The 27,436-nt window shown below is 40.6% G+C and overlaps 1 protein-coding gene across 2 annotated transcripts in view; it reads right to left on the bottom strand.

Moving 5' to 3' along the window:
- The window catches only part of NLN (neurolysin), a 95,273-nt gene that overhangs the window by 9,622 nt on the left and 58,215 nt on the right, over positions 1 to 27,436 (bottom strand). For both annotated transcript variants that reach the window (XM_035014520.1, XM_035014521.1), the window contains 6 exons: positions 22,924 to 23,059; positions 21,627 to 21,993; positions 16,812 to 17,013; positions 4,109 to 4,295; positions 3,673 to 3,801; positions 2,307 to 2,443 (listed from right to left, as the gene is read on the bottom strand). In XM_035014520.1, coding sequence (XP_034870411.1) covers positions 2,307 to 2,443; positions 3,673 to 3,801; positions 4,109 to 4,295; positions 16,812 to 17,013; positions 21,627 to 21,993; positions 22,924 to 23,059 — 1,158 coding nt within the window. The remainder of the gene's footprint in view (positions 1 to 2,306; positions 2,444 to 3,672; positions 3,802 to 4,108; positions 4,296 to 16,811; positions 17,014 to 21,626; positions 21,994 to 22,923; positions 23,060 to 27,436) is intronic.

Here is a 27,436-nt window from a genome sequence, read left to right as displayed (position 1 = left end):
GTGAGGAAGCCTAATTGAAAAAGGTACCGGAGCACTTTTGCCAGGAAGCCTCACCAACTAGTAAGAGCCAGTAACAGGTCATAATTGCACCTTTATATAACTAGACCTTGTGTCTCTTTAATCATTGATTTCTGATTTCTGCAATAATACGTGCTCTATGTAAAAATAAGGAAAAGCTCCACAAAAAGCACAGAAAAATATTTAATAATCACTCATCAAGTTATCACCCGAAGTTAAGAATGGACATTTTGATGTACCCTTTTTCTAAACATACATTTTAAAGTAAAAATTTACATTCTATGGTACAAAATATTCTATAACCGGATTTTTTTTTCCTAAGTGTTATATTAAAAATTCCAGACATAAGAAAAAGCTGTTGGAGCCCTTCCCTCATGCCCAAGTCCATTCTGCTCGTCAAAAAATGGAAAGGCCACTTTGGGTTGGAATGATTTGGAAGATTTCATAAGTGAGTGGCCATTTGAGTAGGGCCTTTCAGAATGGTAAAATTGTTAAGAGGCACAGACAAGAAGGCACATATTTTAGGTGGAAGAAAGAGAATGAACAAATTTGTGAAGGTGCAAAGACCTACAGGAACACACAAATTTGGCTGACACAAAGAGTTCTGGGAAGTAAGGAAGGGATTTGATGGCTAAGCTGAGGACTGTGAACAAGGAGAGGAATAACAAGAAGCAGGAAATAAAAAAAAAGAAAAAGAAAAAAATGGTAGGTGAGGGCCTTTGGAAGTTGGTGACTGGGTCATCAGTGGTAACTCTGGAGAGAAAGTAACTTTCCAGTTCAGTTGGTGGAGGCAAAAGCCAGATAAAAGAGGTTTGCCAAGACTGTTTCTTGCAGTGAGAAATTAGGCTGTAAAAGGAAGAACAACTGAATAGGAGTGATAGGGTTGTCAAAGTCAGTAGCAATAACCCCAGTTTTTTCCCAAAGATGGCAAACCAGTAAGGCTTGGTATGAGAGACATCCCTGAGCAGAAGGAAAGAAGTAGTGAAGTATATGAGGAGAAAAAAAGATGAAGTACTCAGTCTCGATGGCCTTACTTTTCTTAGTGGAGAGCAGAGAGGTAGTGAGAGACTCAGGGGAAACTCAATAAAGGAGGTGGACAGGACAGCAGGGTAACACTGGTTGTCCAGACAGGTCAGATAGCATTACTTTGTACTGGGGCACATTAATGGACTCACACCATCTCCGGAAAGTTCTGAATCCCAAGGGCACCATATCTAAGTGAGATGGTGGAGGAATCCAGGGCTGGGCACTAGGCTGAAGGTCATGCAGAAGTCAAGATATTTATGAGCACAGTCAGTGGTTGACCAACGTAATAGGTTGGCCAGGGAAGGGAAGGAAGCATACAGTGACCTAAGAGCCTGGGTAGGGTGGGATAGAAGATGGTGTGATTGGAAAGGCTAGTGTAGAATGGAGGTGCCCTGGGGGTGGTTTTTTTGGGGTGGGTGGGGGAGGTTGGGGGGATGGTGATCTAAATTACAGCAATGTATTTCAGTATATGTGTGAGGCACTATGCAATCCAGAAACAAAAGTTTAGGGGAACAAATCAGTTGGCTAAAATAAGAACAAAGAGCCTGATTTTGATAATTTGTTCTTCTAATTTCTGAATCAAACAGAATAAAAAGCACACTGGAAAAATGCATCAGCCCTAGAAATAATCTGACAGCTGAGTCTTCAACAAGAGTGGAGACTGGGGGACTGTAACTCAGGAAGGTTTGGCTGGTAGCCACCTGGCAGCCAATTCACTGTACACAGAAAGAAATGGCTCAGGTTAATGAAGCAGCTCAAATTACTTAGAGGCATTTGGGTTACAGACTACGTAGTAGGTGGGGTATGCCAGCCACAGAGAAAGGGTACCTCCCACAGAAAATGTATAAAGAACCTGTGTAGAGAATATCGCAACATACGCAGACCATTTCTATCAGGAAGGAGTTTACCTTTCTTTCCCAACCTCCTATAGAACTAAAACATTGTACGGCACATGTCAAAACTAGCTGCCATAAATGCTCAAATGCATAAACAAAGCTTTGAATTTTAATTATGCAATATATTGGAATGTTAATAAGCAAGAAAATGCAGGTTTTTTTTTTTTAAACTTACAGAATTAGAGTTAGTCACTTGTATACTACAACTTACTGATGTATGATATGATAAGATGCAAGACTTAAAAGTTAAAAGCTGTTACCAAATCTCTTACTCTAAAATCTAGGTGTAATAAATATTTTACACTAGGAATTAAAGGGGAGGGAGCAATTGCAAAATTAACAAAAGGAGAAAAGAAAATACAATACCTCTGGATTCATTATCCCTTCTTTTTTAAAACAGCTGTAAAACATGTCCATGGAAAATACTTCACTCCAAAGATATCCATAATATTGGCCATCATATCCCCCTGCCAAATGTCCAAAAGTGGCTGGCATATTTGTGCCTTTAAAGAAAGATACATTTCAATCAATGTGATGGCCAGTGTTAATAACCAGGTTATCAGCTGGCTAAGGTTTCCCTATGGGGAGTCCAGACACTGGGGAGAAGAGACAAGCAGGATCTCACCTGTAGTACTCCCTGGGTTTACCTGTGCCCTTGGCCAAGATGTTTACAAACTTCTCTGCTATGATGACTCAACCTCTGAGATGGTTTCGGCCCTAAGCTCTGGAATGCCTAACAATAGTTTCAGAGGCTTTGTCCACACCCATCAGATAGCTCGGTGTTTCAGAACTACTCAGTCCTTTCTTATCCCTTAGACACATGTGTCTTACAGATACTCTAATCCTAAGCCTACTCTTTGTCACACCTCTTTATATCTAAAATGTGTCAGAATGGCACTTATTTTAGGTTCACAATTACTGAAAAATAACTCTTTATTTAAAAAGCTAAAAAGGTTTTACCAACACAATCTACCTCTAGGGCTACTTTTAAAAAAGGATTTTTGTCAAAGTGGCCTCAGGCACAAAGTTGTTGTATGGTCTACTCTAAACAGATCACAAAAGGAAGTGAGGAGCCTGGATTGACTCAATTAACTCTTCTGATCTTCAGTATCACTATAAATGTGATGGATTCATTTAAATAACGACCTCGTTGGTGAAAAAAGTCACCGTACCAAACTATGTATCATGAACAACTACATGCTGGCTTAAAATATATATAACTATAAATGTGAACACACACGTGTGAGCACCTACCCATCCACATGAATGCCATAAATACTGGGTTAGAAAGTGCTAGTTAAACTGCCTTAACCGATCTCAGAACCAAACACAGAAACATGGCAGAAGCTTGTGCTTCTCTCTAAAATTGCCCCTTCTGCCAATTTCTTAGTGAAATCACTGGGAAGTCGCTGTCCATACACGGAGGGAGGAGCCAGGTGGGTACTGCCAAATGTGAATGGCTTTCTCTGCTCTGGGGTGGAGGCCAATTGCTCATGCCTGATTACACGAAAATGGGGCAAAGTGGGAGCCACCTCTCCTTTAAGCACATTTGGATAGGATAACTCATATGGACATGGTAAGCTTATCTGAAAGTCATGGCCTGATTACAGGAATCAGAAACAAATTACATGAGGTAAGATGCCTGACCAACTCTACCTTCCCTGGCAGGGCTGGTAGGTGTATACCCTGCGCCTGACAGAAAAAATGAATTCAAGTCGCAGTATTTACAAACCTGGAGTAGCAGCAACATCTAAAACCTCAGTGCAGTATTTGGCATATTCACTTGCAGCGTCCAGCGATGCGTCCGTATGGAGAGACTGGTCAACTTTGCTCAAAACAATCTGGCGTAAGGTCAGAAGACCTAATAACATAAGAATGTTTGGGCATGTTTTGGAGAAGAGAGAACTATGTGTTCTAATATCACAAGATCAAAGATTTCAAGAATTGATGCCTGTAGTACATACTACAAAATGGGGGCAAGGTATCATTTAAGATTTAAAAGGAGATGGATTTTTTTTCTTGGACACAATCCCAGTATATTTAGTGGTCTTCCCTCCCCACGTTAGCATCATTATTAAAGGGGAAATAAGTTGTATGGGAGAAGATGCCAGCAATTCTCTATTAAGCAATTCTAATGTATTTTCCTCTTCTAAAATTACAAGTCATACCTGTGTTGACCAGTCTGGAAGCAACAAGTTTTTCAAGCAGATCATCCATAATAGGGCTTCCATCTTTATAATGTTTTGACAATCTTCGGAGGGAATCCATGTCCCATACCCAATTTTCAAGCATTTGGGATGGCACCTCTACAAAGTCAGTTTCCACATTTGTTCCACTAAACCGTGCAAAATCAGTCTAGAAAGTAAACATAGAAGTATTTTTTTTTTTTTAAAGCACTGAATGAAAACTACCTATGTGATGAATCATAATTAAGACTCTCTACAACTAGGGCACCTGGCTGGCTCAGTTGGTAGAGCATGCGACTCTTGATTTTGGGGTCGTGAGTTCGAGCCCCACAGAGGGTATAGAGTTTACTTAAATATTAAAAAAAAAAAAAAGACTCTAAAACTTAAGTCAGAATCAGAGTCAACTGCGTCTTTGAATAAAGGGTTAGGATAACTTCAAGTTTTTGTTTTTTTTTTTAGGATAACTTCAAATTTAAATGAAAGCAAAATGCAGTAGCCAAGCAGCCTGAAAAATAACCACCAAGTACTCTATGTTAAATTAATATTTCATTCTTTTGAATCATAGACAAACCTGGAACAATCATCAGGAAACATAACTGAAAACAAAAATCGGTCTGAGTTAAAACGAGCCTTAAGCTTTGGAAGTAAAAATATTAAAAAAATTTTTTCCATTACAAATGAATAGATTTAAGACAATTTCTCCCTACTTCTCTTTTCTGTTTGCTTCCTTTTGTTTATTCAATACATGCCTTTCTGGGGCACTCATCACTCTATTATTTAACTACTCAAGTTTCAATCAAAATCAATGAGTTAAATGACAACACTGCAGGCAGATATCCTTCGCATGTGTGTTATGTTTTGTGTTCTAAACTTTAAATAAGTGATTCTGAGATAACTGTGCTGTGGAAAGCCTGGTTGTACCTTGCAGGGCAGAAGAGGTTATCTTAACACAAGAAGCCACTTCAGTGGGAGTTAGAGCTGTGGATCAGCCGGCATGTGGGGTGAATGAAACGCGTTTCCTGGACAAACAAAGGATATGCTCAGAAGTTAAAGCATCCCTTGTAAAAATAAAGGGCTTATTCTGAAGGTGTGGGCTAAGAGTTAAAAAAAAGTTTGTTTTTTTTTTTTAAAGTGAATTTTAGTAAATTGTTGACTCAGATGTCAGAAAAGCTCTTAATCTGAAAGAGGGGAATTCACTAGAGCAGGCTGATGTTTTCTAACCTGCACACCATCCACAGAACTTCTGTAAAATTGACATGGGCAGAGGAGATTTAGCATTAAACCAACCGGGTCATCTGCAGAATGGGGTTATCGTTGTGTTATCTTTCCCTGAACCTCTGTCCTGTTTCCCTCACAGATGTGTGACACCCCAATCCCTGCCTGACTTCATCATCCCTGGGGCTCTGCAGGGAAGGGAAAGGAAGACGGGCTGAAGCACCGGAGGAGGCAGCAGATGGGATGCCGAATCAGCAGCAAAGAATGATTCTGCTTTTGGCCCAGGGCAGAAGCACAGATGTCAACGCCATTTCACATTCTGCCTTCCTCTCTTTATGCAAAAAAATGTTTTGCTTGACTTCCTATTATAATTGCGGTGATTCTAGATATGAAGAGCTGCAAATACTGAAGGGCCAAAGGGAATGAAATTCACTAGGCGTTGGAATTAGGCCACCCGTATTTGAGGACATCCCAATAAAAAGTTCTTATAGGAAAGAGGCAAGGGGGGCGCCTGGGTGGCTCAGATGGTTAAGCGTCTGCCTTCGGCTCAGGTCATGATCTCAGGGTCCTGGGATCGAGTCCCGCATCGGGCTCCCTGCTCCTTGGGAGCCTGCTTCTCCCTCTGCCTTTCTCTCTCGCTCTGTCTCTCATGAATTAAAAAAAAAAAAAAAAAAAAGAAGGAAAGAGGCAAGGGTTCCAGAAAACTGAATACTTTGCCTCTTTCTGGTATATAATCTTCTAAAATAACAAACATCCTACACTTAGATAAAACAATCTGATACAATAATCATGATCGACATCTATTGAGACTTTACCAGGTAAGGCATTATGCTAGGCCCTTTACATGGATTATCTGATTCAAATTCCAAAATGATTGTATGAACTACATACTGTAATCTCTGTTTTGAGATAAGGAAATTGAAACATACTAAGATTAACAGGAGAACGAGGATTTGAAACCCATGGTTTTTTTTTCTTTTTTTAAAGATTTTATTTATTTATTTATTTGAGAGAGAGAGGATGAGACAGAGAGAGAGGATGAGGGAGAGAGAGAGCATGAGAGGGGGTAGGGCCAGAGGGAGAAGCAGACTTCCCGCTGAGCAGGGAGCCCGATGCGGGACTCGATCCCGGGACTCCAGGATCATGACCTGAGCCGAAGGCAGTCGCTTAACCAACTGAGCCACCCAGGCGCCCCAAGGACACTTATCTTTTTTTTTTTTTTTAAGATTTTTATTTATTTATTTGAGAGAGAGAATGAGAGAGAGCACATGAGACGGGGGAGGGCCAGAGGGAGAAGCAGGCTCCCTGCCGAGCAGGGAGCCCGATGCGGGACTCGATCCCGGGACTCCAGGATCATGACCTGAGCCGAAGGCAGTCGCTTAACCAACTGAGCCACCCAGGCGCCCTGAAACCCACGGTTTTAACCACAACTGCTATAATGCCACTCGATCTTATAAGAAAAATGAAAAACATAAAAGGTTAAATTAGCATGTTACAAAGTGGCTAAATCCTCCTGGACGTTGTTTAAAGTAGGAAAGTCTTATATCAAACTTGCCTTCATAAGAAGACCAAAACAGGTTTCAGTTGTGCTTCCTTAGAAATCCTACTTCCTCTCTGTACTGGAAGATGTTTCAAGGATCAGACCTGAGGCTGGGTGTAAAGGTCAGCCTTTGTAACCACCTATCCTGTACCTGGGATTCTGTTATACTAACTGCATGATTTTCTAAAGATTACAGTTTTTAAATAAGTACTAACAGAGCAAATAAAGGCAAATAAATCACACCATCAGCGACCACTATACAATTATTTTGACAAAAATACACATTTTGTATATTCTGCTTATGTGAATATTTTTCGATCAGCATTTGCAAATGAGGGTGCAAATCAACCCCAAATAACAAAATGTGTGTGTGTGTGTTTGGAGGAGGTGGTGGTGGTATTTCAGAACCTAGAAAAACATGAACAAATGAATAATTCATGAGCTAAAATTGAATAAAATAAAAATTAACGCAGTTATGTCACTCAGAGTAGAGAAGAGAGGGCTTATTCTGTCCAAAGCCATTGGGTGGTGGGGGAGAGAGCACAGCAAATGAATGAACAGATCAACAATGTCTTCTAAAGAACAAAAGGAAATGTTTGCAAGGAGTAAAACCTAAAAATAACCCTACTGCTTACTAATTTCCCGAAAGCCAGTCACGCTGTTTTCTGTGTGCCCTTTGAGCAGTATCATTTAAATATTTTTCAAATGAAGAGGACAAAGAACCTATGAAACTCAAAAGCTCAATTTCCAGCAAACAACTAAATTCTGAAAAGAAAGGACTCCACAGTCAGCCACTGTATAAGTCTACAAAGAAACCCTGAACAAGTCTTAGGATCTAGTAGCCTGCTGGGGGTCTGACACTCAAAACAGCATGACTGCTGAATGATTACTCACTGTTGACCAGCCAGCAAACACCACTCCCTTGTTTTAAACTGTAGGTTCCAAAGAACCCTAAAAAGTCCTTTATATAGTTTTCAATAAGAACAATTTGAAGATGTTGGATATATAGTAGCTTATAGGCTATAGTAACTACTGATGTTAATATACTTCCCAGATAAAGCAGAGCATTGTGAATTAAAAGTAATCTGATTAACAAATCACTTTGCAGGTGATACTTCAAAAAGTTTTAGAGCATTATTGCTGCAAGAAATGTTTTGACAATAAAAGCCTAGAAAACAATGTAAACTCAGATTTCTCTTTGGTTATAATTTCTTGAGAGGCAGAAAGTTGTCTAAAACGATGAGATTTTTCATTATTACTTTTTTAAACAGACAATAGGATGCTTAAAATATACACTATTACAGATTTTTACAGCAGATCACTTGATGCTGTAGAGATTAACTTCTCAATTCAGACAACACAGCAGGAACTGGAGCAAAATTATATAAACTAGAGCTCAAAAGTCACGTGAGCTGTTGGTGTATTTAAAGACCAAAGTCTTACTGGATTATTGTTCTAATTAAGTGACTGAATGCTTTTAGGGGTTGCAACTAAAGTTTTTTTTTTTTCTTTTAAAGATTTTATTTATTTATTTGACAGAGAGAGACACAGTGAGAGAGGGAACACAAGCAGGGGGAGTGGGAGAGGGAGAAGCAGGCCTCCCGCAGAGCAAGGAGCCCGACGTGGGGCTCGATCTCAGGATCCTGAGATCATGACCTGAGCCGAAAGCAGATGCTTAAACGACTGAGCCACCCAGGCGCCCCACAACTAAAGTTTTATATTCATGATACCAAATCCCAACTCAAAGAAAAAGCAGTTGCTGAAATCAGTAAGTGTACTGTGTTCAGAGGCCCCAGGAGAATGGACTCTGGCTATCTGAGGTGATCCCCTACTGATTTCCTAGCAGTCATTCCATATCCTGACATGTCTGATTTACCCCTAAATCCAGGGATCCTGCAGATGTTTATGTAACAAAACATTAAAAAAAGAAAAGTGCCACTGTCTCCCAGACTTTGCCACAAATAGAGGGTTAAAGTTCATACTTTTAACTTCACATACACCTACCCATCAATGGAAGTAATAATAGTAATAAAGAGACCCTGAATAATACTTTGCTAACTTGCTTATTAATCTTCACAGCAGCCCCATAGTTCAGCAGATCAGTATCACCACCATGATTTAAAAGACAATCCGCAGAGGTCTTAAATACTGTTTTTGTTTTTTTTTTTTTTTTGAGCGAGAGAGAGAGCTCGCACGTGCGAGTAGGGGCAGGGGTGGTGGTGATGGTCGGGTAGTGGGGAGGGGCAGAAGGAAAGGGAGAGAGAATCTTTAGTAGGCTCCATGCCCAACATGGAGCCTGAGGCTCTGAGATCATGACCTGAGCTGACATCAAGCACATGTGTACACATGTGTATATACATATATAAGGAAATAAACACACAAATAAATAAAGTAACAAAAAAGAGATCCTGAAAGAAATCACTTCTAACTGTGCAGGGCTGGGGGTAGGGAGCAGAGGCAACGAGGTTGTTGCTAAGTGTTTACTGTACTTGAGGACTAAAACTGAAAGGTCACCTTACACAGAGGGAGATGTGGAACTAGATAAACTCATTCATTCCACACATGCTTACGTGCAGTTGATTTAGAGGGAATGTCATTTAAGAGGCTAAGGAGAAAAAAGTCCATCCAACAGGAATACATACTTGGGAGATCAAATTCCGACCACATGACACAGTGCTGTCTCTAGGGCGTGGGACTAAGAGCACAAAAGTGGTTACAGGCAACAGAGTGGTGAAGAGCGTGACCATCAGATCGTGGGCGAACCATTCAACCCTCTTGAGTCTCAGTTCTCCCCATCTGGAAATGGGGGGGAATAACAGTTTAATAAGAGAAGTAGGTTGGTAAATCTACTTCAGGAAATACTGTGAGGATAAAATTAATTAATGAATGTAACGCACTGATTACAGCGTCTGGCACATGGTCAGTGCCCACTAAATCTTGGCTGCTATTATCCTTCTCAGCCTGCCCAGTTTACCTAACCAGGTATGGTCTTGGCTAGTCTGATCATGCTTGTCCTTGGCTTCCTCCAAGGATCTATTTTCAGTACTAATACTGAAGATAAAACAAACCCACATTTTTTTCATCTCATTTCCCACCATTCACAATACTCGAAACTGCTTATTCTGCTCTAGCTTTGGGAATCAAATTTCCAAATAGGCAATAAACATTAAAACAACAGAAATACAAACACAAATCTGATGGTTTCTTTCATTTTTAAAATAAATTTATTTATTTAAGAGAGAGAGAGAGCACGAGAGTGTACATGAGTGGGAGGGGTGGAGAGAGAATCCCAAGCAGACTCCACGGTGAGTACAGAGCCCGAGACGGGGATCCTTGTCAGGACCCTGAGATCACCACCTGAGCCGAAACCAAGAGTCGGAGGCTTAACCACTATGCCACCCAAGCGCCCCTAAGCCAGATGGTTTCTAATCACCTTCCATAGATCTTCATCCAAAACTCTACTGAGGGTAGGCATTTGTGAATTTCTTAAACAGGAGGTGACAGTACCTTGCCTCATGGCAACTTTTTTCCTCCTCTTAAATTATGACTTGTGTGCTATGTGTTGATCCCCAAAGGGTTGAGTTATGTATAAATATATTTAGAAGAACACTTCAAATATGTATGGCACTTAATGCTTTCCCAAGTACCTTTTACACATGATTAAATCTTGCAGGCACCCAGGGAAGTAGGTATGAGAATTGCTGTCCTCATTTATGAATAAGAAAAATGAGATGGCTCAAGAAGGCAGAATAACTTGCTAAAAGTCACATAGTCAGGCCAACAAGTACATGGATGTTTTAATAGTGTTTTTTTGTTTCTTATTTTAAGATTTACTTATGAGAGAGAGACAGATCGTTTACAAGCTGGGGGAGAGACAGAGGGAGAGAATCCCAAGCAGACTCCTTATCCAGAGTGGAGTCCCACATGGGGATCTGATCCCACGACCCAGGGATCAAGACCTGAGACGAAACCAAGAGTTGGGCACTCAACCGAGTGAGCCACCCAGGGGCCCCTAAAGCAGTGTTCTTATCCTAAACCGAGGGTGCCTTCCTGACCCCTGTACCACAGGGTTTATTTACAAGACAAGAAGCTCTCTATTAGTCTTCTGACCAAATTAACACATTATTTGGAACTACATAATTTGAAGTTCTTCTGCCCTTCGATCCTTTTCACTTTTAATTACTAAGGCTTTAATGTGATTCTGTGTTGCTTTAAGACATATTTATTATATATTTTTTGGGAGACACAGAGAGAGAGAGAGAGAAAGAGCAAGAGTGTGCGCATATACACGCAGGAGTGGGAGAGAGAATCTCAAGCAGACTCCACTGTGAGTGGAGCCCAATGCGGGGTTTGATCTCACAACCATGACATCATCATCTGAGCTGAAACCAAGAGTCAGGTGCCTAACCAATAGCGCCACCCAGGCGCCCCTGTGTTGCTTTAAAATAATGATCTTTAACAGTCTACAATTCACTACTCCTAATGCGCACACCAACACAGACATCATTATGGAAGCTGTTAAGAAGCATTACTTTTCTTTTCTAGCTAAGTTCAAAAGGCCAGTGATTACTGAGAGCTCAAACCACAATAAAGTCAAGAAACAGGAACAGATACTAGAGATGCCACCTCTTGATTGCTATCTTCAAAATTATATGCCCCATAGTATTAACACAAGAAAATATAAGTGAAACTCATCTGCTGAATGATGAAACAGTACACATATTGAACTGGCGCACCTACATGTCTGAAAACTGGATGTTCCGGCAGTCACATTTAAATATTACTACGACAAGCTCCAACGAGCTCTTCTGGTCATCACACTTGCACAAGGCCAAAGTGGGGAACCAAACACTGAGCTGCCATATCTTAAAATCAATCTAGTGGATGTGTATGGCAAAATTTTTTTTTAACTAGAGAAAGAGAGAGAGGAAGGGAGGGGCAGATGGAGAGGGAGAGAATTTTATTTTTTTTTTGAGAGAGAGAGAGAATCTTTTTTTTTAAGATTTTTATTTATTTATTTGACACAGAGAGACACAGCGAGAGAGGGAACACAAGCAGGGGGAGTGGGAGAGGGAGAAGCAGGTTTCCCGCTGAGCAGGGAGCCCGATGCGGGACTCGATCCCAGGACCCTGGGATCATGACCTGAGCCGAAGGCAGATGCTTAACAACTGAGCCACCCAGGCACCCCGAGAGAGAGAGAATCTTAAGCAGGCTCCTTGCTCATTGTGAAACCTGATGTGGGGCTTGATCAAACAACCTTTAGATCATCACCTGATCTGAAATCAAGAGTCAGACACTTAACCGACTAGCCACCCAGGTGCCCCGGTATGGCAAATTTTTATTTGACTATGTATTTCTCAAAGAAGTCAGAAGTACTACTAAACACAGGAGCTATTAAGCTCCTTATTCACTACCACCCAATTTAGGTCAATACAAGAGGTTTTGAAATTATTATAAAGCTGCAAAAACGTGGTTTTGTGCCTATTACTTTTGAGACAAAAGTACTGATTATTGGTTCCATATACGATTAACTTAAAAGTTCTTTTTAAAAATTTTTTAATTGAGCTGTAGTGGACATACAATATTATATTAGTTTCAGGTATACAACATAGTAATTCAATGTTTATATCTTTAAAAGTTCTTAAAACATTGCAGTATATTTGAAAGAATTAATAGACAAAAAGATATTTTTCAAAGATAATCTCAGGAGAAGATTACCAATCAAAGGATTGTACTACATACTATTTAACTATATGACACATTCTGTGTTCACGAAGGAAGTTAGGCAAACTCTAAGAATTGAATATAGTCCACTGTTTCAAGACAGAGACACCATATACCAACACTATCACCAGCGTAATACTGTCATCAGTATTTCAGTATATATACTGATTCATGTATATATATTTCCATATAGTTTATAGAGTTCAGTCCATGATGTCATGTTATATAGTTCAGTCCTCAGGACTGAACTATATAATCTATAGTTCATGAATCGGTATATATTATTGACATAATACCAGCAACATTATTTCCCAGCACTAAAAGTGGCTATGTCAAAGGATCAAAAATAACATAAAAGATCATAAGGATAACAGAGTGGTAGAGAAATGCATTATGAGCACATGGTAAGCATATGGTACTCAGGTTCGAAGAGGACTGTGTCTGAAAACAAGAACACATATGAAGAGCACTGAAAACCTGATCCGAGAATCACTATTATTTTAATAAATGTGATCAAGGGACCAATTACTTTCTTATGAAATCATTAGCTGATAATCAATATACAAATAAGGAGGAAACTGCTATAACCCAGGAGTTCTTAACTTGGAATTCATTACGGTCTGGGCTTCAAGGAATCTGTGAGCCCTTTGGAATCCCATGTAAAAATCTGAGTGTATGAGGTGTATGTACATTTTCCTAGAAGAGGTATCCACAGCTTAAATCAGATTTTCATAGAGTCCTCATATCCAAAAAAGATCCACTATTCTAAAAACAGGCTATAGTTTATATATGTACAAATATATAACTGGAACTTGGATAATCTAAGTAATATTCCAAAAGTCTAAAATTTAAAAAGGTATTTGACTTTTCTAAATTACTCATAAAAACACTTTAGAAAAATGGAACTAGACTTATTCTAAATAAAGGAAATAGCCGGGGTGCCTGGGTGGCTCAGTTGGTTAAGCGTCTGCCTTTGGTTCAGGTCATGATCTCAGGGTCCTGGGATCAAGTCCTGCATTGGGCTCCCTGCTCAGTGGGGAGCCTGCTTCTCCCTCTGCCTGCCGCTCCCCCTGCTTGTGAACACTTGCTCTCTCTCTCTCTGACCAATAAATAAATAAATAAATAAATAAATAAATAAATAAATAAATAAATAAATAAAGGAAACAGCCATAGAATGGACACTGATTGAAAATAAATATTTCAGGAACCCTATAGCTGTGAAGTACTTTAAAACTATGTAAGAAAGAAAATTTAGGTTATTCTGGAAGATTTCTTTTCCTTGGATTAAAAACAGGATAAAAATGGCTATATCAGTGTATGAGGACTTCTTTATCTGAATAGATTCATATCTTATTTCCCTATTTTTTTTTAATAAACATGGCAACACCAGAATGTAGAGAAAAAATCTTTGAAAGAACTAAACAGATTTTTTTTTTTAAAGATTATTTATTTATTTATTTATTTGACAGAGACACAGCGAGACAGGGAACACAAGCAGGGGGAGTGGGAGAGGGAGAAGCAGGCTTCCCGTGGAGCAGGGAGCCTGATGTGGGGCTTGATCCCAGGACCCTGGGATCACGACCTGAGCCAAAGGCAGATGCTTAAAGACTGAGCCACCCAGGCACCCCACTAAACAGATTTTTAACAATAGTGACAATAATATTTTGGAATTGAGTCGGTACATTTTGGTTATTACGATGATTAGGAGATATTCTGAGGTCCAGGGATGCTAGATGTCCAGGACTGAACTGCACATGTCAGGACAAAAAAAAAAAAATTGTCCCATATGCTGCACACCATTCATATGTCCTAGTGGACATTCACGTAAGTGAAAAATCTATAATTAAGTGAGCCCGGGTTTAAACTAACTCCACTTCACGTATTTCTGTTAAGTATTTTGTACGGACTTTTAATTTTCAGGACTCTTTTTTTTTTTTTTAAAGACTTTATCTATTTATTTGACAGAGAGAGAGATCACAAGTAGGCAGAACAGCAGGCAGAGGGAGAGGGAGAAGCAGGCTCCCCACTGAGCAGAGAACCCGATGTGGGACTCAATCCCAGGACCCTGGGACCATGACCTGAGCCGAAGGCAGACACGTAACTGACTGAGCCACCCAGGCGCCCCAATTTCTGGGACTCTTAACTATTGGGATCACCTACATAAGTCAAAGCAAGAGTGCTTTTTTGTAAGTTTCCCAAGAAATGTTCACCATTTTGGAAAATCATGTCACCACTGATGCTATAGACCAATATGGAATGTCTCTGTTCCCCCCAATTCCTATGGTGAAACCTAATCCCCAATGTGATGATAGGAGATGAGACCTTTGGGAGGTAACGAGGTCATGAAGGTAGAGCCTCCATGAATGGGATTAGTAATGTCCTTATAAGAGAGAACCCAAGGAGCTCCCCCACCCTATGTAACGACATAGTGAGAAGGCAACATCTCTGAACCAGAAAGCAGGTTCTTACCAGATACCAAATCTGCCAGCACCTTGATGCTGGACTTGTAGCCTCCAGAACTGGCTGAGAAATAAATTTCTGTTGCTTCTAAGCCACCCAGGCTATGATATTCTGCTACAGCAACCTGAACCAAGACAGCTGGCAATACCAGTCTAGGGCCTGAGTTGACAACACAAACCACATTTATCAGTCTGTAGTTTTTGCTGCTGGATTCAGGGTTATTCATAATGAAGACTTCGTTATGTCTTACTATAGAGCCACGTCCAGGCATCACTATTTGGAAAACATAATTCAGTGAGGACATTATATCAACTAAAAAAATTTTCTGTATGGAGGAAGGCTGTTAGGGAAAAATGAGTAAAATCCAAATAAAGTACCGAGTCTTGTTAGGAGTACTGTAGGAATATTGGCTTCTTGGTTGTGACAAATCTATTATAGTAACACTAGATGTTAACAGTAGAGGAAACAGGGTAAGGGGTATGTGGGCAATTTTTGTACTATCTTTGCAACTTTTCTGTAAATCGAAAACTATTCTAATAAAAAGCTTCTTATTGGGGCGCCTGGGTGGCTCAGTCGTTAAGCATCTGCCTTCGGCTCAGGTCATGATCCCAGGGTCCTGGGATCGAGCCCCGCATCGGGCTCCCTGCTCCGTGGGAAGCCTGCTTCTCCCTCTCCCACCCCCCCGCTTGTGTTCCCTCTCTCACTGTGTCTCTCTCTGTCAAATAAATAAAATATTTAAAAACAAAAGCTTCTTATTAAGAAGTTTGCCTTTAGAGATGTATAGAGATTTCAAATTTGGAAAACTGTTCCTCCATTTCTGTTAATATCAGTTTTCCAAACTGTTAGGTTGAACTACTAACTTGATGTTTTCTTATGTCAGATAACAGTTAAATATTAACAAGTTCATATGGTTTATCCTTGAATATTGTGGGCCTAGTTTACTGAACTGTATTAAGAAGTTGAGAAAAAATGTACTTTTCCTTTTCAGAAGTGGAGAAATCAGTTGCAATCCACTGCACACACGCACACACACTTTTTGGCTAATTCTCCACATGGTTATACTATATTACCTATGATTTTAATTTGAGGCTAGTCATGGGAGGTGTTTTAACATATTTATTATTAAAAAAGAAGTAGAGTCTGAGACATTTGAAAACCACTCAACTCAACAAAGCATTAACAAGCGGAAGAGAGAGATTACAGCACAGTTTATCTGTGAAGCTTACACTAAACTCCTACGGAGAAGAAAAGAATAAAATGGAAAAAACAGAGTATTTGTATGCCTTAATGATAATCATCTTTTTCCATAGGGTGGTATTCAATGAAGATCCTTCATTAGTGGATTAACCTCTGAGTAAAAGACATGCTATATAAGAGGACACAGTAAGAAAAATTTTGTTTTTACAGAAGGCCTATGAGATTTTTTTTTTTTTAATTTTTATTTATTTATTTGACAGAGTGAGAGAGAGCACAAGCAGGGGGAGCAGCAGGCAGAGGGAGAGGGCGAAGCAGGCTTCCCGCTGAACAGGGAGCCCGATGCGGGGCTCAATCCCAGGACCCTGAAATCATGACCTGAGCTGAAGGCAGACGCTTAACGACTGAGCCACCCAGGCGCCTGGCCTATGAGATTCTTGAGCATGTTCAGCTTCTGAAAAAAACATGTTAAGGGGAGGAACCTAACAGCAGTAGAAAAAATAAAAAGCCAGAAACACAATTGGTAGGTTTAAGATAAAAAAAATCACTCACTTGTGCACAAATCTGATGCATGACATGACCAAATTCATGGAAGTAAGTCCGCACCTCATCGTGCCTCAGGAGAGAGGGACGGCCTGCTGTTGGCTGCGAGAAGTTCACCACGAGGGCAGCCACCGACATCATGCGGCTCCCATCAGGAAGGAGGCAGCCAGGCTGAAGACCAAAGCAGGCTGCGTGGTTGTACTTTCCTTCCCTGGGAACCAGAAGCATCACTGGTGAGATAGGAACACTCTTCCATAGCAACAACACTGCTGTGACCTCTCTCAGTCATGAAGTCTTATTTGATACCAGAGGACACTCTGAAACATGTAATCCACCCTTGAGAAAGTAGGTCAACATTTTATTAAAATGGACAAACTGAAACTAAGCAAACAAAAACCCCACTATCACTTCACGTGAGTGTTAGATCCAAGGTTTCTTTTGTGGAAAAACCTTAATGTAAGAATCAAGAATATCCACCACACCTAGTACAGAGCCCAGTGTTTACTTTGATGGAATCTTACTTTTCTTCTTCAAAGATGGTGTCACTAAACACTAAACTGTATTAAAGCAAACTTGAGATAAAAGATACAGTTTGATTTACTAAGCAGATTTTTCTTAAAATTAGAATTGATAAAAACCAGACAATAAGGTTGTTCCTTTTATTCAAGGGAGGAAGAATCAGTATTCACAATTAAGTGTGCTCCTTTATTTATAAACTAGTCAGGACTTTTTGAAACAGAATGCTTTTAGTTAGCTTGGGAGAAAGCAAAAATTACACTATAAAGTTATCTATTCTTGGACAATGGGTTATCAGTGATGGTCTCTCCAAAAGCTATGTGCAATTGGACTTTATTCTAGAAGTAGGTTTCCGTCTTTTTTTTTTTTTTTTTTTTTTGCTTAGAAGACTAACAGTATATTCAGGTTTGGGGGGTAGAAGTTTCAGTTTTTGTTTTGATTGATATATAAATTTTTTATATTATCTTTTCTTTGTGACTCCTTATTAATCTGTTTTCCCTGCTGATGCTATTCAAGCTAAAAAAAACAAAACAAAACAACAATTAGCTTTTTCCAGCTTCCTATGATGAGGTATAGAGCTGGAAAGGGCATTGCTCCTGGGGCACCTGGGTGGCTCAGTTGGTTAAGCAACTGCCTTCGGCTCAGGTCATGATCCTGGAGTCCCGGGATCGAGTCCCACATCGGGCTCCCTGCTCGGCAGGGAGTCTGCTTCTCCCTCTGACCCTCCTCCCTCTCACACTCTCTGTCTCTCATTCTCTCTCTCGCAAATAAACAAAATCTTAAAAAAAAAAAAAAAAAAAAGAGCTATGGGCTGGATTGAAAAAAAAAAAAAAAAAGAAAGGGCATTGCTCCTATCCACACAACAATATGCTACACAATCTCCAAGTCACAACTTTTCTTGAATTCATCACTAATGGGAAGGCAATCAACTGACTTACAATCTAAGACAGATGCCTCCAGGGAGAGAGGAAGTGAGGAAGCAAGGACTTTTTTTTACCTGGGGAAAATACTGCAGAAACCAGTAAGAAAAGTCTTTTAACACATTGACAAAGGCCATGGTGGACCAGCAAAAGCAGGGAGCCACTGGGAGCTATAGATAAGGATGCTGTGCATCCATTTGCAGGGTCTTCTCCCTGAACCTCACTGTGGGCACACAAAAAGATGGTGGCAGGGTAATACCCTGCTAGAGCATCAGTCCTGATGCAGGCCTGAAGAGGGAGTGGCTGCCTTCACGGAGGAATGGAGCATTGCCTTGCTTCTGGGAGGAAGGGCAAGGAACTCTGCTGCCCTAAAAGCACTGGTGAAAACTCACTGCCAAGGCCAGAAGAACAGAAAAAATCCTCTACCTCTGAAGGAAGGACAGGAACACAGTGTGGGCCTGAGTCAGCTGAGTCCGGCTAAGTCAGGACTGAGCAGGGACATGGGAAGGAAGGCAGACAAAGGAGGGGACAGAAGCCACGAACAGGTACAGCAGAAACGATACAGGAACATGATAACATTTTCAGCCAGCCCAGATTCCGGTGGTTCAATGGGCTAGTCTGTGCTTTCTAGAACAATTTCATGTAGTTAGTTGTAAATGTGTAAACAGATCTATAAACCTTATTTATTTATTTCTTTATAAAGATTTTATTTATTTGACAGAGAGAGACACAGCGAGAGAGGGAACACAAGCAGGGGGAGTGGGAGAGGGAGAAGCAGGCTTCCCGCGGAGCAGGGAGCCCAATGCGGGGCTCGATCCCAGGACCCTGGGATCATGACCTGAGCCTAAGGCAGACGCTTAATGACTAGCCACCCAGGCGCCCCTATAAACCTTATTTTTAACTGGGGAAAACTAATCTGGACATGTTTATCCTATTATATTTTATACCTCTTAGTATATTAGGAAAGGCCAAAATGTATTTTTTTCCCCAAAAGCATATTCTTCATTTGAGAATAATATGGGTGCTACTGTGTTAGACAGACAAGGGTTGAGATATTTGGAGAACTTTTAAAGTCTAAGAATAGCTTAAAATCAAAGACTTTCTACTGATTTAAAAATCAGTGGCATTGAGGGGGTCTTTAATCTTTCCTTTTAGGAAGAAACTTGATTTATTTAATTTTAAAGGATTCTATATTCTGAGTTTTACGTTTTCACATTTTGTCTATAAAATGATGGTGATTTTTAAAAATGTCCCTATAGCTCCTCCCCTAAGCACCCTGAGATGATTTCCGAAAATGGTTTGCTATTCACTTGACCCAGAAGACCCTACAAAATCATGCAAATCAAGAGGTTCAAATCTTCATGTTCACTTTAAGAACACACGTGAAACTGCCCAGGTCATCAAGGGTCTGCAGATCCAAAAAGCCTCCAAGTATCTGAAGGATGCCACTTTGCAGAAGCAGTGTGTGCCATTCTGTCTCCACAATGGTGGAGTTGGGAGGTGTGCCCGGGCCAAACAGTGGGGCTGGACACAGGGTCGCTGGCCCAAGAAGAGTGAATTTTTACTGCACATGCTTAAAAATGTAGAGAGTAATGCTGTACCTTAAGGGTTTAAATGTAGATTCTCTGGTGAACAAAGCCCCCCGGATGCGGCATAGAACGTACAGGGCTCATGGTCAGATTAACCCATACATGAGTTTTCCCTGCCACACTGAGAGGGTCCTGACTGAAAAAGAGCAGACTGTTCCTAAACCAGAACAGGACATTGCACAGAAGAAAAAGATACCCCAGAAGAAACTGAAGAAACAAAAACTTATGTCCCAGGAGTAAATTCTGCATAAAATAAATGTAAATTAAAAAAATAAATAAATAAAAAATAAAAATGTCCCTATCAAGCATCTTATGTTGGAACCATCAGAGTATTTTTGGTTTTGTTTTGAGAATCTCAGTATTCAATGAATAAACACTGAAATGTGATTAAAAGAAAAACGTAACTGGTTTTTCTTAAACCTACTCCAAATATCCTTTTTTGAGTCGCTGAGAAAAAACAAGTTACTCCATCTCACTTTTAGGAAGTGACAGGAAGGTGACAGGAAGTGAATATTAAGTAGGTCACTACTTTCACAAGAGATCAGCTTCTGATTCCCATTCCAGTGCTGGTAGCCGTGGCCAGATCTCAGAGCACAAAAGAAACCAATTATATGTTGGCAGCGAGACAGCAGGCTGGGGTGGCAAGAGCTGCTATCTTTGACCCTGGAAGTAGAATCTGGGGACAGTTCTAGAAGACTCCAGGGTTGAAGGATCTCCCCTGAAAGAATTTCTGGCTTAACACAGTGTGCTAACACTCTTATTAAAAAGCGACCCATCTACATTTGACAAGGGTTTATTTTTAGATCATTTCAAAAGTGAAAGTAAGTTCATAAAACATTACGATAAGGCACCATTGTCCCCTGTCTCGATGACACAGTTATCCAGCCTCCTTCCCAGCAGCCACCCAAAGTCACCCTAAGTCTGTGGGTTAAAAACTTGTGTGCTACAAAAGTAGGGGGTTACTGTAATTTCCTTTGGCCTAGTTAATAAAATGAATTGGTAATTGTAATAGGCTGGCTTTGTTTTAGAAACAGCCTAGAGAGGAAGTGATCCAAGTCCTTTCGTGTCTGATGAAGCACCATAGAATCCATAGTTACCAAATGTTTCAGAGACAATAATGTTTTCAGTTCTTACCAGTGACGGACTACCTAGCTTGGGTGATATGTGTATATGGCCTGATGCACAAAACAATCCTGTAAAGGGATCACCGGTTCCATACCACCGAGGAGGAAACAGAGTCTCAAAGAGGTTAAGTCACTTAAGCATCCAACTCAGTTTGAATGACTACGAAGATTTTGCTCTTCCTATTGTACTGTGCTGCCCTTCAGCCGGACTCAGGGAAATGGCCAGAGACTGAAGAGTCCTGGCAGACAGATTACCTGAATGATAAATATTTTGGGGGCCGATTTTAAATTAAGTAAGTGCAGTGCACACACAGATGATGGTAACAATGATGATGGCTGCAATCATTTATTAAGCAATTGCTATAAGCAGGGTAGTCTTCCAGTTAATGTTTTGTACATAATTAACCAACCGTTTTATCTTTATAACCCTACAAAGCAGGTAGAATTAATATTCCCCTTTTATTGAACCTATAATATAGGTAAAGAAACTGAGGCACAGGAACATTAGGTAAGTGGCCTAGTAAGTGACGGAGCCAGATACTCTGGCTTCAGAGCCCACATCTTTACTCCCATCACTAAGAACCAACCATACATGAGAACTGTGGCAGACAAGAGTCTTAATCTGGGTAGGAATCCAATCCCTAAGGTCCCTTCCCACAATGTGATTCTCAGTACCTTGGATAGAGGTCCAGGTAGAACTGTCCCAAAACTTCTCCTGTGGCTTTATCCTTCACAGTGTAAAGTGTCACACTTTTATTCCATACATGAGCATCTGCCACTTGCTCAAATGAAAGACCCAACAGCTCCTGGTAGATGTTCAGCAAGCCTTCAGTGACCACTTCAATTGGGAAGTATTCCTTGAGGATCTCTTGATCTATGGAGTACTTGAGTTCTTCTGTCTGAGTCATGTAGTAATGTAGGTCCCAGGCATTGATTTTCCCATCATATTCAAAACCTTTCTCTTCACATTCCTTTTTCTTCAAATTCAAAATAAACTCTCGCTCTGCCTCACCCAATGGTTTTAATTTCTGGCTTAAATCATCTGTGCGGGAAGTGGGAAAAGTCCGTGATTTATTGCTTTTGGGAGCAAGCACATTCATACACATACCAGTGTTTTAGCATGGTGCTTCCTCCTTTGTAGTACTTGATGCAGATAACCAGGAGGAAGGAAGGAGGGAGGGAAGGAAAGCAGGCTCGACTATGACAGCCTTGCTGTTCTCTTCCCGGTAATTTATTTTGTGGCTCTTTGCCCTCCCATTTTTTCAGCACCAGCTAAACCAAGCCACAACTTTCTCACACCATCAACAAAGCCCAAGTTTATCTCAGAGAACTCTGACTCCAGAATGTTATAATTCAGGAAATAAAACAATAGTGAAACCATCTCATGTCCATCATTATTCTTCAATGAGAACAGCCTCCTCAAAAAGCCAGAGAAATTAAATCAGAGGCAACCTGTGATCACTATTACTAAAAACTGCTCAATGCCTTTAACAGCCATGGGTTTTGTTTACCACTAGTCCCTTCCTATAAAGAATGTCTATTTGGATACAGCAATTCCACTTTTTAGATGGATACCACAATTTATATACTGTGGTTAATTTTGCCTATTTCATATTCTCCCTAATTTATTTTAATTTAAAATTGGCATATTCCCATCTGAGTTATCCTCTTGGCTGCCTGTACTCACCTACTCTCTTATAGGCCTAATCAGAATTAGATCACTTTGTATCTTCCATAAGTTTCCTTCTTTCTCTTTGGAGGGCTTCTCAGGCTGTTGCCTTCACCTCACACTCTGGGGTTGCCTCCCAAACTGCTATGTCCCATAGAGAGCCAAATACATGTTTATCTTACATTTGTGACAAATCATGCAGGACAAATACGTAACAAGAGCATATGCATTTAGGCAAATACAGTGAAACAGTCAAAGAAGAAGAAAAATGGAAATATACAACTGATTAAAAAAAGACCCCACCTAGAAAGGCTGTTACATGGCTTGTACGCTTTGCAGTGTTCATTTCAAGGACAAAGTCAGCATGTGTGCTATAGCCGAGGAGTTTGGCTACTTTGGCCCGTAGTGGGAGTAGCTGCTGCAGAATTACGGTGTTTTCCTAGTAATAAACAACAACAAAAACAAAGATTAATCATTAATTGGATCCAAAGCATTAAAACGAAGTTATTACATGTATTTTTAGGTTGGTAAAACTGTCAATTATTTTTAAACCATCTCAACCTCCTAATAAATGACTCTACTTCAGTGTTAAAGACTTTTTAAATATTCATGGTCCAATTTTATTTCTGAAATCCTTGACTTTTTAAGCCTCAGGAGAGTGCTATGAGGTCTTAATAAAATTGTAGGTATTATAAACTTAGAGTGAAAATGTATTATTAAGGGGCGCCTGGGTGGCTCAGTTGTTAAGCGTCTGCCTTTGGCTCAAGTCATGGTCCCAGGGTCCTGGGATCGAGCCCCGCATCGGGCTCCCTGCTCAGCGGAGAGCCTGCTTCTCCCTCTCCCACTCCCTCTGCTTGTGTTCCCTCTCTCACTGTGTCTCTCTCTGTCAAATAAATAAATAAAATCTAAAAAACAAAAAACAAAACAAAAGAAAATGTATTGTTAAGGACTACAGTGATTCCTCATTTAATTTCATTGATAAGACTGCAACAAATATTGATACTTAAATTTATTTTTGGGAGTTATAAATACATATAAACACAAGTTTGCACTTTAACTTCACATCCATTAGTATGGCTATTATAGAAACAATAGAAAAAAGTGTTAATGAGGATGTGAAGAATTTGGAAACTTTGTATACTGCTGATTTGAATGTAAAAAGTGTAGCTCCTGTGGAAAACAGTATTGCAATTCCTTAAAAAATTAAACACATAATTATCATCTGATCCAGCAATTCCACTTGTTGGTATGCGTCCCAAAGAGCGGAAGCAGGAACTCTAAGAGATATTTGTACACCCGTGTTCACTACACCATTATGTGAATAATAGCCAAGGGGTGGATGCCATCCGAATGTCCATCAGTGGATAAATGGATAAAGAAAATGTGGTATATACATATAATGGAATATTATTCAGTCTTAAAAGGTAAAGAAATTTTGACAAATGCTAAAACAAGATATTATGCTAAGTAAAATAAGCCAGTCATAAAAGAATAAATACTATATGATTCCAACTTACATGAGGTTCCTCGAGGAGTCAAATTCATAGAGCCAGAAAGTAGAACAGTGGATGCCAGCGGTGGGGGGTAGGAGGGTTGGGAGTTAGCATTTAATGGGTACAGAGTTTCGGCTGGGGAAGATAAAAAGTCTGAAGACAATGGTGGTGATGGCTGCAGAGCTATGTGAACATACTTAATGCCACAGAACTCTCTACACTTATGAATGTTTCAGAGATTCGTTTCAAATCATTACAAACTTTTTCTTTGTTTTGTATGTATTAAGGACACAAATAATGATATTGCTTTATTTTTTTAAAGATTTTATTTATTTATTTAATTGACAGAGAGAGAGATAGACAGCGAGAGAGGGAACACAAGCAGGGGGAGTGGGAGAGGGAGAAGCAGGCTTCCCGTGGAGCAGGGAGCCCGATGCGGGGCTCGATCCCAGGACCCTGGGATCCTGACCTGAGCTGAAGGCAGTTGCTTAACCAACTGAGCCACCCAGGCATCCCGTATTTTTTTTTTAACAATAAAAGGAAAAGCTATCTCTTGGAGAAAGTAATAAATGTTGAGGTGAAAGAAAAATACCCCCCCCCCCCGATAATTAAACCATATTCACAGACATGTTTCTAAGGAAGATCACACACCAAGGACAGTCTGGAGCAGCGTGAGTGACCACCTGGGGTCACAGCCACAGAACCTTCCCCCACCTGCCTCCCCTCCTGCTTTGAAGGACTCATTCTTTCCACCCATTTCCACCCCAACATCGAGGAGTAGTTGCTTTTTAGTCCATTTTGTTTTCAATACAATTTAGTATCGATCCGAGTAAACAAGATCTTCTCCTTCCACCCCCACCCCTAGACCAACCGGACTGGAAGGTACCACCACTGGTGCTACCTTCTCTCCCCACAGCCTGTAACTTAACGTTCTGTTCTCAACTGAATTGTGATGGTTAGAAACTTCACGTATAGTTTGTGGAAATCATAGAATTAAACCTATTGCTTAAAAAAAACCAAAACTAGTTGTGGCCACATGATCTACAACGGGACAAGGGACTCTCAAAGAGGCGATGAGTAAAATTCCTGGGTCGTCTCTTTACAGATGCCTGTCCTGCGAGCTGCAAACTGCATATGACAACAAAGACTTAAGAAGTCGTAATACCAAGCTTTGGATCACTCACCTCTGTACTGTTAGTTGCAAGAGAAATAAACCTTTCTTTTAAAATTGTGGTAAAACATATATAACATAAGAAATGCCATTTTAGGGCGCTTGGGTGGCTCAGTTGGTTAAGCGACTGCCTTCGGCTCAGGTCATGATCCTGGAGTCCCGGGATCGAGTCCCGCATCAGGCTCCCTGCTCGGCAGGGAGTCTGCTTCTGCCTCTGATCCTCCCCCCTCTCATGTACTCTCTCTCTCTCTCTCATTCTCGCTCTCAAATAAATAAAATCTTTAAAAAAAAGAAAAAGAAATGCCATTTTAACCATTTAGAAAATTAATTTAGACCTTTTAACAGGTGTTTGCCATTTGATTTTTTGAAAAAAAATCAAGTTGTAAACTTTTATTACAAATTAAAAATGAGGTTCTTAAAAATCTCAACTCGACCAGATATGAAACAATTTAAAAACCTTTAATGGCATATTGAAAAAAAAAAACAATCAGGCTTAAAAAAACAAAACAAAACAAAAAAAACCCAAACACGTTTATCATTACCAAAAATGGACATCTTTAGGTAAAAATAATAGAAACCCCATGCTGCATAGATAATGCAGATTAGAAATTCTGGTTATCTGCTCAATGGGCAAAAGGCAAGCACTTAAGGTCTTCAGCTCCAATCTTTTGCTCATTTCTTATTGCTGGAATTTCTTATTTACCTCTTCTTGTTGGATGACTGAACCGGATGATGTCAGTGATGGTAAGCCCACATTTACTTAGCCCTGCCCTTTCAGGCTTACAAGCCAACCAGTTCTCAGCTGTAGGCTGGCTGGTTTTGTCTCTGTGAAATCTCATGGTTTGGGGTTTTATGGGCATCTGCGTAGGTCACCGAAGTTCCACCGGCAAGGATCTTGAGGTGGCTGCTGATGTTGGGTCTCATCTTAATTTTCCTTACTTTCTTCAACTGGAGGTCCCCTGCGGAATCGTGGTGGTCCGTACCCTTTCCTCCTCCAACATCAAACTCCAGCCTCGCTCTCTCTTACTCTGTGCAGGTATTTCCCGGGGTTATTCTTTATGGCAGTCTGGTATACAAACACATCTTCCTCGGTCTCATTCCTGTTGATGGAACCACTTTACTGTTTCCAGAACCTTTGTTGTAATGACTTTGTCATTGCCAGTGGGCGCCACGGAGGCTACTGCCCCGGATGCTGAGCCTGGTGTCCAAAGAGCAGAGGGTGGGCGGGGGCTGGGTCACCTTCCTCCACTTGCTGCTGGTGGTGACAGTGATGGGGACTGAGCCAGCTGTGGCAGCTGCACCTCCTGCTGGGTGTGATGGTTACTGGGCCATGGGGGTGGGGCTGCTCAGAGCTCTCTGGGGTCCACTCTCCTTCCCACATCTGCCGGAACTCTCATTTTAGCCATTTTTAAGTGTATAATTCAATGGCACTAATTGCGTTCAGTTCACACTGTTGTGCAACCACTACCACTATCTGTTTCCAAAACTTTTCCAACACCCCAAACAGAAACTTGGTAACCATTAAACAGTAATTCCCCAGTGGCCCCAGCCTCTGCCAACCACTAATCCTTTCTGAAGAGAAACAGCTTTTTTTTTTTTTTTTTTTTTAAGATTTTATTTATTTGAGACAGAGAGAATGAGAGAGAGAGAGCACATGAGAAGGGGGAGGGTCAGAGGCAGAAGCAGGCTCCCTGCCGAGCAGGGAGCCCAATGCAGGACTCTAGACTGCTAGATCATGAGGAAGCTCCAAGCGGGGAGAGCTCCAGACGTCATGGTCTTTGAGCTCAAGGCAGTAACTGGTTATGGTCTGACATATGGTAAATGGGTTCTATGTGTGGGAAAAAAGGCACTCACAGTCATCTGGAGAGGCAGACTGTGGTGGAGCTGTCTAGCTGACTCTGAGAATGCATTTCTAATTCTTCCTTTTTACCCTTTGGTAATAGAATCCCCTCAGCTGAGCAAATGGCTGTCAACTGAAGACTACATTTCCCAGGTTCCCCTGCAGCTAGGTACGACTAGATGATGGAATCTGAGTCAATAGGAGGTGAATGGAGTGGATGTATGTCATTTCCAGGGTGTCTCTGTCCTTTATTTTCCCTCTTCCAAATAGGCCGGGAAATGGTGACAGCTGGAATGGCCTTGGAAGTCACTT

This window comes from Mirounga leonina, unplaced genomic scaffold (assembly GCF_011800145.1).
Source record: "Mirounga leonina isolate KUSES-001 unplaced genomic scaffold, KU_Mleo_1.0 Mir_168, whole genome shotgun sequence".
NCBI classification, from domain to species: domain Eukaryota; kingdom Metazoa; phylum Chordata; class Mammalia; order Carnivora; family Phocidae; genus Mirounga; species Mirounga leonina.
This window is presented reverse-complemented; position numbering and strand designations above follow the sequence as displayed.